The 11,270-nt window shown below is 47.4% G+C and overlaps 1 protein-coding gene across 1 annotated transcript in view; it reads right to left on the bottom strand.

The window, feature by feature from the left end:
- The window catches only part of KIAA2026 (KIAA2026 ortholog), a 70,675-nt gene that overhangs the window by 4,924 nt on the left and 54,481 nt on the right, over window positions 1–11,270 (bottom strand). Inside the window, exons 6-7 of the mRNA XM_029054661.2 lie at window positions 3,612–3,727; window positions 2,297–2,484 (exon numbers count right to left, since the gene is read on the bottom strand). Of these exons, the coding sequence (XP_028910494.1) occupies window positions 2,297–2,484; window positions 3,612–3,727 (304 nt within the window). The remainder of the gene's footprint in view (window positions 1–2,296; window positions 2,485–3,611; window positions 3,728–11,270) is intronic.

Here is an 11,270-nt window from a genome sequence, read left to right as displayed (position 1 = left end):
GGCGGCAAGACCAGAGGCTGGTGGCCCTGGGTCGTCGAGCTGGAACCAGACCTCAAGGACGTACGGTAATTCTGCCCCAGCGAGTTCTGAGGTCGTGCATCTATCTCGCCCCAGACCACCTCCCAGGACGCCTGGCTGGAGGCGAACTGAACTTCTGGCTTGGCCAACAAGGGGGCCAAAAAATGGATCGGCCATTTTGCCTCTACGGCCAAGGCCTCCCCGTGCTCCAGCTCTGCCTTGAGCCTGATTCCTGGTAAGCTTGTTGTGGGCAGGGCACGTGTCTACCAACTCTTTTATACTGTACTCTCCCAAATGCTTAGTATAGGGCTCTGCCCACAGTAAATGCTCAATAGATATGACTGACTGACTAAGAGGCTGCTGCTGGTGGGAGTGCCTGATCTCCAGGGTTCTGGAAGGGAGCACAAGAGCAGCAGCACTCTTAGGCATCAGTAACAGCAGCAGTATGGGCGCCTCCTGCCCGGAGCAGGAGCAGTGAGGCAGGTAGTCAGCAGAGCGAATACCGAAGGCAGAGTGGGCTCGGTCATCTCTCCTGCTGATGCCTGTCCGTGTGTGGAAGGGGGAGAGAGAGAGAGAGAGAGAAACAGGTAGACGAGAGAGAGAGAGAGATCGCTTTCTGGGTGACAAGTTTTTTTTATTCTAACACACACTCTCTCTCCATCCCCCTCTGTCGCTTTGTCACTGTTTCCCCCTTTACCTTTTCCTTTCTTGCATTTTTCTCCCCCTCGTCCTGGGCCACACTGTCCCTGTTCCCACAGAGGCTATGCCTGCTGACGCTGAATCTGCCAGCGATGACTAATCACTATTCACCAATTTCATTTCCTTTTACATTATTTAATAATTATTTATTAGGTCGGTATTTTCTTTGACAAATAATAATTTGCATCTTTTCTAAAGGGCAGCTCAAGTACGAATGCGCTACCGTTATAACTGGCCCACCCACAGGAAGGAGTGTGTCATGCTCGACCGACAGTACATGTCGTTGTGACTACAGCGACGAGACCGACATTTTAAAGCCTGCTTCAAACCTGACTTTAAGCATCACTATTCTGAAAACGGTACACAGAGAAAATAAAATGAATTACAGGAGGATAGTAATCAACGTTCAGAACACGCAAGAGCCATTTCCATCGTATCCTCTGGAAGAACGAATGTGCGTCGTAGGTTAGCTTCTAAATAAACTGTAGATTTTCCTTTGAGGACTACGGGTCCAACCTGTGGCTTAGAAGTTTTGTTTTTTTAAAAAAGCGGTTCTCCGAATGGGGCAGACACAGCTCCCTAGACGCTCTGAGTTGATTCAAGGAGCACCAAGAGCCCTGCCATCCTCGGAGCCAGTGACCACTTACGCTCCCCAAGCCGGCTTCCTGGGAGGGAAAAGAAGGGTTCCCCTTCCTTCTGCAGGAACACAAAGTACTTGTTCGCTCTGCCTTGCCTTTTTTCCAGGTCAGGATGGTTCAGAGAGTGAGAATGGACAGATCCCCAGTGCCCTCCAGCTCTGTGGAGCAGGGCTGAGGATGAGCCTTCGGAACTCCAAGTAAAAGAAAGAAGCCTCCTGGAATCATAGCAAGAGCCACCTAGCCACATGGTGAGCTGTCTCACCTAAGTGGCCTGTTATTATTATTACTATTTTTATATGGTATTAGTTAAGCGCTCACTGTGTGTCAAGCACTGTTCTAAGCGCTGGGAAAAATACCAGTTAATCAGGTTGGACAGAGTCCTGGTCCCACATGGGGCTCTCAGCCTGACCGGTTTTCAATAGGAGCCAACTTTTTGGGGATGATGTGGGCTTTTGTTTCTCCTCATGTCTTTCCGGCTGCGGGGATGAAGAAGCCATTATTTTCTCCCCCACCACTATGGGGGTTGGACTCAAAGCCTTGATCGTCCCGGTCACCGACGGGCCCTCAGAGCTCCCAAGCAGGGTTGAGAACACCTAAGAATTTTCAGCACAACTGAAAAGGCCCCAAATGGGGTCTTTTGGAACTTTAACTTTCTGAAGTTATCTTGACCATTTCAAACCAAGTTCTACTTTCTCTCTGCCTCTCTTTCACGCCCCACACTCAAAATGGAAAGGTGGCACCTATGGAAGTCACCAAATTGCCCCAAATTCTTCCTTTTTTTTTTCCTTTAAAAAAGGCACAACGTTTTAAGCGCTTACTCTCCAACAAGCACTATTCTAAGCACCTGCCGAATCACCCCGCCCTCTTACGCAAAGTCCTAAACGAGCTCACGCTTGCCTCTCTTCCTCCAAAGGGTGAATCAGAATGAGCTTGACGCCTACCTGAACCACGACGCTCAGTCTCAAAAATATCCAGATGTTCTATATATTCTATAGGTTTTCTGACTTCTACCCTGGCAGACTCTTTTACAGAATCTACTTCAGCTCTTTCCCCAGTCCACGATTCTTGGGAAAACATATCATGGTCTGGCTGTTTTATGAATTCATCATAGTCCTTCTTCAGTCGACTCCTGCAATGGAAAGCCAAAAATTATATTTTGTATAGGTTTCAAGCTCGTGATAAAATAATCTCAACACAGAAAACGTGTCTACCAACTCTGTGTGCTGTATTCTCCCAAGCGCTTAGTGTACAGGGCTCTGCACGTAGTAAGCGCTCAGTAAATGCCACTGATGATGATGATCCCCAACCCTTTAATATTATAAATGATCGTGCATTAATTAATCCCAAAGGTCTCCAGACTGTAAGCTTGTCGTGGGCAGGAAGTGCCCAGTACAGTGCTTTGCGCACAGGAAGCACTCGATAAATACCACTGATTGGGTGATTTCCCGCTCTCTGGTCGGTTTAGCAGATGACAACTCTAAGCCCATATAGGTGGTGTACCCACAGCTCTTTGGCGAATACGCATTTCCTCCCTGCCATTTTGGCACTTCTAGAATTAAGTCAAGTGGTTCTGGGACGCACTGCTCTACCCAGCCACCTATTGGGTCTTTCGTCCTCCTTCCTCCCTTCCTTCATACTCTTTCGAGGTGATCCGTGAGAGGGTTGGGTGGGTTCTGGATCGGTCTCTGGGTGAACCTCAACTTTCTCCAGCCATATTTTTCAAATCACTGTTTAATACAGTCAAAAGAAAACACAGACTATCTTCATTCTTCGTAGTGCCTTTACAACAGAAGCAGGTCGATTGACCAATCAATGGAGTTTGTGGAGTTAGGTTCTAAAACCAAAAAATACAAGCAACTCCATCACCGTTTTCTGTTGGTACTATATTTTGCGACCCACTGGAAAACGCTTTACACTGACAAGCGCAAGGCCATTCTGTCGAGGTGGAGGCCCGCCTGTTTTCCAATTTCACTAAAGGAGGTCCTAGAGGAAATAAATTGCAGCCCAAGAGATTTAGATGACACTTTACAGACACCTGCTTGCCTATGAGGATGCGGAGACACTGGAACGGGATCTCACGGATTATTTGAGGATTGTTTTTTTTCCATAGAGAATTGTCTGATCTTTATGAAAACGTGAGAACATCTCTCTAGGAGGTTTGGTGGGATAGGACAGGTGAAAACCAATGGCCCCTTCGGGGCCTAAATTTGAAAACAAAAGTAATCAGTTTTAAAAGAATGACAAACTTGACGTTACCTGTTTCTTTGAAAAGCCTTCACTAGCTTTGGTTCCCACGGCAGCAATTCATTTAGAAGGCGCATCAACGTACTGTGTAATTCCTTTACAGCTTGCCTCCGATGATTCCATTTTCCCTGCAGATGAACATGAGATTTTTTTTTTTTAGGACACCGTACCTGCAGCAAATGAATACATTAATCCACTAAAACGCAATCCTGCTCTTCTGTTGGGGGATTGAAGGAAAAGCGAGCAACCTTTTGAAAATCTGGTAAAATGATTTTTTTATGATATTTGTTAAGGGCTCATTACGTGCCAACCAGTGGACTAAGCGCTGGGGTGGATACAAGATGAGCGGGCTGGACAAGGTCCCTGTCTCACACAGGGCTCACATTCTTAACTGCCATTTTCAGATGAGGTGACGGAGGCCCAGAGAAGTTAAGTGACTAGCCCAAGGTCACACAGCAGACAGATGGTGGAGCCAGAATTAGAACCCAGCTCCTCTGACTCTAAGGCCCCTGCCCTCGCCACTAGGCCTCACTGCTTTTCAACTTGGTAAGACCTGCTTCCGGAAACTGCATCACATACCTTGACGTTTTAAATCACAATTAGGTGTAGGCAAGATAGCTTCACTCGGACTTTTATCCTTGTACCTTTCCCCAAAAGTCTGAATACAAAATTGGTTGAAATTTCTAGTCTGTTGGTAAGCCAACAGTTAGGCCTTGGGGCAGATATATTCTCATTTCAATATTTTTCATAGCAAGATTTTTTTTTTTTAGTCAAAACAAAGTAAAAAGTATTTTATCATTTTCAACTCCGAGCTTGATTTTCCCAGATTTTAACAGGTGTATGAATTAAGGGTTACTGGGTCATGAGCAGAGAGAATATTTAAAACTCTGGATAATTGACACGCGTACAAAACAAATTCTCCCCATGCGTATTCTCACAGAAGTGACGCTACATCCTTATAAATACTGGAGAAAAAGGACCAAATTATAGAAATTCACAGTTGACCTGGATAATACGAGGAGACACACACTACGCAAAATTAGTAAAGAACTGTCGGAAAGCCAGAGACTCTAAGTTTCTATGCACGGTCCTATTAAAATAAACACCCGCTAAAGAAGTACGTGCCCACTCAATTCTCAAAGATTGCACGTTACCCACCGTCGCTACTCCTTCCAAAACAAAAACACATAAAACTACGTTACTGTCGATCAAGATGAATATTAAAATGCACAGAAGACAGAAATCTCCTTCACCGTAACGGCTGAATATGTCAAGTTGCACATATACACAGTTAAAGCGGGGATATTTTAGATATGTGGAACATAAGTATCACCAAGCAAAATTACAATCAATTTGCCTGACCGGAGTTGAAAAATCTCAACTATCTGCCAGATAAATTTAGTTTCCTGTATTTAATGCCTTTCTAGCATTTAATATTCTAATTTAAATAAGGAAAAAATTGCTTCTGTGTTTTTAAGTAATCAAAACGAAGAGCCCTGAACCGCTTCCGAGAAGCAGCGTGGCCTAGTGGAAGGAAGTGCAGGCCTCCAAGTCAGAAGGACCTAGGTTCTCATCCCAGCTCTGCCACATGTCTGCTGTGTAACCTAGGGCAAGTCACTTCACTTCTCTGTGCCTCGGTCACCTCATCTGTAAGATGGGGATGAAGCCTGTGAGCCCCACATGGGACAGGGATTGTGTCCAACCCAATCGGCCTGGACCCTCCCCAGCACTTAGTACAATGCCTGGCACACAGTAAGCGCTTAACAAATACCATAATTATTATTATTATTATTCTGGCACTCACCACCCCAAAAGTTGGGGGGTGGGAGCTTTCTGAGAATAATGAGAGAGAAAGGGAGGGAGGGTGGGGGGGTGGAGAAGAGGAGAGAGAGAGAGAGAGAGAGGAGAGGGAGGGAGAGGGGAAGAAAGGGGATGGGGTAAGAGGAGAGAGGGAGATGAAGAGGGAGAGAGCACATGCGTACACATACATGGGCACGGCAGCTACGCTACAGAGATCTTGCTCTTAACCCCAGAAGGTCGCAAAGACTGCAGAGGGTCTGGGAAAGCACTAGAGAGAAGGCATGCGGCCCACTCAGTCGTGTGTCTTTCTACATTCACTACAGAACAAAAGCCCAGTACCACTGAAAAAGAGGTTCAAGATGACTTTTTTCCACCTAGCATGGTACTCCATTCATGGCTCACAAAAAATATGCACGTACAGTATACAGCGGGTCTCAACGGAAGCTATAAGTTAAAAATAACGGAAGTAATGCTAACACCCAATCAACGGTATTTATGGAGAGCTTACTAAACGCCGAGGACTCGTAAGCGCTTGGGAGAGCACGATGCAACAAAATTAGCAGACACGGGTCCCCTAAAATTCATTGCAATTTTATCTTCTTAAATCCTTCGAGTTTGCTTATCTGGGGAAATATTTTTGTCCGCCTGACTTTTTTTTGTCTGTGTGCTCTGCTTCTTTTCTGCTATTCCCTACTGTCCTGAATGGTCTCTGCGTAAACCGACCTGAGGTCATTCAGAGACAACCATTTTGGACATATATCAGTAGTAAATACCACTACAATATTGAACACTCACATCGCTCCCCTTGCCTTCAATCATCAGTGGCTACGAAAACTCATCAGAGACTTGATTAGGGCCCAAAGGTCAACGATACCTACTATTAAGTTTAAGAGTTCCACAATAGGCTAAAAATGCAACAACCTCCCTAGAAATTACTCTCTCAAGAAGCGATATTCAACGAGACGGCTGGTGCCTTCCCGATTTGAGTCCAGCATGGGTGGGGAATAAGAGCCTACTCTTATTGGATGCGCTCATCAAGCCTCGAATTAGGGTGCGTGCTAGAAGCTAACAAAAGCAAAAGCTCTAAAGGCTAGGGATATTTTCCGGCTCTCAGATGTAAATGTTACGGAGGACCACGACAAAGAGCAGCCATCGCATTTCTCCTAGTTTTAGGAGAAATAATAAGTTTTCAAGATTCCATTTCCTAAGGAAATGTAAGGATAATGGTTGAAACTGCAAGAGCAATTCCTGAAAGTGGGTCAGATTTTTAGCAACAGAAAGTAGCAAGGGATTTGCTTTTCCCCACGCTTTTCTGCAATGCTGAAACAAGGGGAGACGACAGTTAACTTTACCCTAGGAGTCCCAGATTTCCGTTCGGTGGTCACTAATGGTAGGCTCAAGTATGATTTAAAATTCCCAACCCAAAAGAGCAGACAAACAAAGCAAGGTTTCCTTCCTTCAAACGGAACCGGAGACTACAAACGGGAGGAGAAGAATGACTGCGACAGAGTGCGAAATGTCCTTCTACTTTTAATCTTTCCAGGTCAACAAAAATCTCACCCCAACTAAAGTGGATGGATCGGACTGAGGCTTTCGATGGAACGATGATCCGAAATTGCGTTTCAGGTAAAACAATGAAAAAAAATCTACTTTATAAACTTGACACTCTTAGGTGCACGCCACGGCAATTTTCCGCTATCGGCGGAGGTGAAGGAGCGGTTTCCCAAAAAACCGCCCCGGTGTTGTTTTCTTGGATGGAAGAGTAAAAATTCACCAGGAGTCTGCCTCGAAAGCCGGCAAACTTGTGACTTCCAAACAATTTCGCCCGGGGAAAGTGAATGAACCAAGAATGTCGAGACAGGCAGCATTCATCAGAGCACCAGAGGCATCCAAAACATTCTAAATTTGAAGCTTACCTACTATTCCTTTCTTATTCAATGTCCATAGCAGCTGCAGATTGCCAGCTCCCTCTCCATGTGAAGCCCCAGCCTGCACTACGCTGGAGGCGTTACAATCACCACGGGAGCCCACTGTAGAATGGAGCTTGGTCTACAGTGATAAGGTAAATCCTTTTTTAAGAAAAAAACAATATTATGCAGTTTCATAAGTTGTTTAGTATTCCAATTTTATACCCTATGGGATATAGATTACAAAAATACTAAAAAAAAACTTACAAAACCACACAATATTGTAAAAGTGAGAAAGACGTGTATAGAGGTGAACACTCGGTTCTGCCCAAACGCGTGCTTTCACTGCACGTTTCGGCGAGAACCCGACGGCAGAAGAGAGGGCGGAGGGTTGGGGCCGGGGGGGGGGGGGGGGGGAGGGGGCGTTCTTCCGACAACGTGCGTCTGTTTGGCTACAGTATGATGCGATGTCGGAAGAAACGGCTGTGCGCGTGCACGTGGCATCGGACTCGGGGTGAGTTTTCCCTAACGTGGGGCTCTGCGAGAACGCAGCCTCCACGTTAGAAGAGAACTGGGGGTGTTTGGGAGCGGAATGGCAGGGGAGAAGGGAAACTTACCTCACCACTAAAGGACAGCTCCCTTCTGCTGCAGAATTCTGAGATGGGTACGACAGCACCAGCATAATGCATGCTGGACTGTCACAAGGAGAGGGAGTTGGCAATCTACAGAGGCTAGGGACATTGGACACCTAAAAGAAAGAAAGACGAAAACAAGTAAGTTGGCGGTTCAGGAGGGACTCGATAACTCTTACCACACTGCTCTTGGGGTGCATTCTGACATCTGAAAGGCTTTCCATTCGGGTCAAACCGAGTTGCGGGGGAGAACTGGCCTGATCCGGCCTGAGTCACACATCCGGAGCCGAGCAGATCTGCTCGCTCACAGCTTCAAACGAGCAAAGGAGCTGCTCAGAGCCGGTTAGGAGCCGGGCGGATGGGGATAGAGGAGTCTGTATTCCTCGAACCCTCCCTTCTCACCCCTCGCACGCTCAGGCCCAAATTTCCGGGTAACGATTTCAGAGCCGCTAAGGTCCCGGCTGAAGGTGTCACCTTCAATACCCTGCGTGAACGGAATGGCCTACATTTTAGCCCCCGAGGCTCTTTGTGGAGAAAACAGATATCAATACTCCTGAGGGGTCTGAGTGAAAATTAATAACGGTAGAAATCTTTCGGACGGTCGCGGAGCTGCCTCGAAAGTAACGGAGCCCTTTCTAGAGGGACAACTGCAGAGTCTTCTGCCTAACGTGGAAAGAAGAGAGGAAAACCTGGGAAGTACGGTCCTTTCCTTTGAAGTTTGACTGTTTTAGTGGGGGTGGAGTAACAGAGAAACACAATCCAAGTTTAATTTTTGACGACTTTTGAAAGAAGTATGAAAAGGTTCTGCCACCAGGAAAGCTAGCGATATGTGAACAGCTGTGATACACACCACACCGTGCAAAACATCTACGTCAAAACTACCCGTGTATCTGGGGAGCATAGAGGAGTTCAACCACAACTCCAGCTGCTCCTTCGATTGCTACGAGCGACTCAGAGGCCAGCGAATGAAAAGTGATTCTTGATTCTCCCATGGTGCAGTCACTGAGCCCCTGAAGAACCTTACATTATGGGAAAATTGCACAGTGCTCACGCCTTGACTTGACGCCAGGCGCCTGCACGCGAGTTTTTCTTACGCCACACTTCCTCACACCGTGGACTGCGGACTGTGCTGTATTTGGGCAGGCGCATCTTGTGGAAAGAACATTCCCAAATTCTTCAACAGCCTTCCGTCCAAACCGTGCGATGAAAACGCACGTTCTCGGAGAACTGGTCGTATGACTTCTCACGTTCTCTTCGGTCTTCAGGACATCCCTAACTGGATGCCCCGCCGCTCTTTTCCCCTCAGACGCTCTCTCCCAACTCTCTGATCGGGGTCAACGCCACCCCAGCCCTCCTGTTCTTCGATGTTGGCAATCCTGGGGTCATCCTGACATCTCGTTCACTCGCTCACTAACTCACGTCCACTCCGTTCACCGGGCCTCATTGATTCTTCTGTAGCAGCACTCCCTAAGTCCACTCTTACAGTCAGGGTAGATCTCAGTCGTGGGCCAGGTTTAGCCAGAGGGTCCCACGATGCCCAGTCTGAATGACAATCAACAGGCAGATGTTGCTTCCTCTTCCTACCGCCACCTCCGTGTGTACCGCTGCCAGATCAAGCAGTCGAGGAGCGGGAGACGGAGGGGACGCGGCCCAGTTAATTTTTTGTTTCTTGCGGGGGTGGGAGGGTCGATTATGTCCTCCTCAGCCGATGAAATCGGGGAGATGAAATCAGAACAAAGTATGTTGTGCCTGTTTTCAACGATGTCGCCCTGGAAGAATCACGTCGTGCTCCCAGCCAGGGCCACAATGACCCAGTAAAGGCTCTCCACCCCGCTTTTAATAAATAAATGAGCCGTGTGCTCGGGCAAATCTTTCAAAATCTGGGGGTTTGGGAAGGGCTGTTCTGACCCTGACTAATCTCTGCCAGGGTAGGGCTTGTTCAAAAAGGAATTATTAAAAATTAGCCACGGTTTCTTCAAAGCCCTTCTAAAAATGAATCTCCTTCCTCCAAGAGGCACTGTCCAATTAAATCTCCCCACCTTTCCAGTCATACCTTTCCCCCAGCCCTCTTATAACCTGGAATGAAGTTTCAGGCCCCGCTGCGGTCACGCTCCACCTCGCAGTTTTCCGTAGGTCATACTGGCCTTCTTGCTTCTGTGTTCTACCTCTTCATCTATCCATTTATCGCTGCCGAATTCTGTGGCTGCTTTCGGTTCCACGCTGTCAACTAAAATCTTTGGTCACGTGTAGAGTGAAGGCTGGTGCATGACTTCCGTTTTCTTCAGGCTCACTGCCAGTGCAGAGAGCAGTGACTCATAATCATTTGTATGTCTTTTTTTTTTCCAAAAAAAAAAAAAATGGTACGCATTTAGCGCTCACTCTGGGCCAGGCACCGTACTAAGCCCTGTGGTCGATAGAAGCTGATCAGGTTGGACACGGTCCCGGTCCCGCAGGGGGCTCACGGTTTTAAGCCCCATTTTACGGATGAGGTAACTGAGGCCCAGAGCAGTTAAGTGACTTGCCCATGGTCACACAGCAGACCACCTGCAGAGCCGGGATTAGAACTCAGGTCCTTCCGCCTCCCAGGCCCGTGCTTGTGTCTTGCGTCCGTGCCTCTAGATCCCAAATCCCGAACGGTTTATTCAGAAACTTTTGATGGTGCTCATGCTCTGTTGAGACGAAAGAGGTTCCCCGTCGATCAGAAGCATATTATGACTCCAGCTTGCGGCTGTTTCGTTGAGCCCTCTAACGCGGCATCCTAACATCAGTCAGCTACGACCAGATCTACCGTACAGTCCCATTCCACTCTGACAGTCCTTCCATTCTACCTTGACCACACATCATCGGAGAGTAGCTCGTGGGCCTTGGTGAATTCCTCGGGACACCTGAGCCTGCTTAGCAGTTTGCGGAGCCCTGGTCCGTTAAACGCGTCATATGCTTTTGAAAAGTCAAAAGCTAAGGTTTAAAAGTCTAGGTGCTGCTCTCTGCGCTTTCTTATCTGTTACACTGTGAAGATCCGATCAGCCGTGCCTGAGTTTGTCTGAGGCCATGCCGTGATTCAGGTGGCATACAAGTGTCTGTGCTCTTCAGTAATTTCTTCTGAAGGCCCATGGCTATGGCCTAGGCCCAATCTCCTTCCGGTTTCCTCGAAATCAGGGCTTGGCTTTAATTCCTAGCAGGCCCAGGATACCCCAAGCCACCGTGAGCGGTCATGACCTTAACCACATTTAGGTGACTTATTTTACGAAGGCAATTTCACAGACAGATTACTGCCATGGGTGATCGTGCGGCTCCTGTGAGTTCACTTCCCATCAGTCGATGGGCAGTCTAGG

Source organism: Ornithorhynchus anatinus, chromosome X5 (assembly GCF_004115215.2).
Source record: "Ornithorhynchus anatinus isolate Pmale09 chromosome X5, mOrnAna1.pri.v4, whole genome shotgun sequence".
Lineage (NCBI taxonomy): Eukaryota > Metazoa > Chordata > Mammalia > Monotremata > Ornithorhynchidae > Ornithorhynchus > Ornithorhynchus anatinus.
Note: the sequence above shows the minus strand (reverse complement) of the source record. Positions and strands in the feature narration are given on the sequence as shown.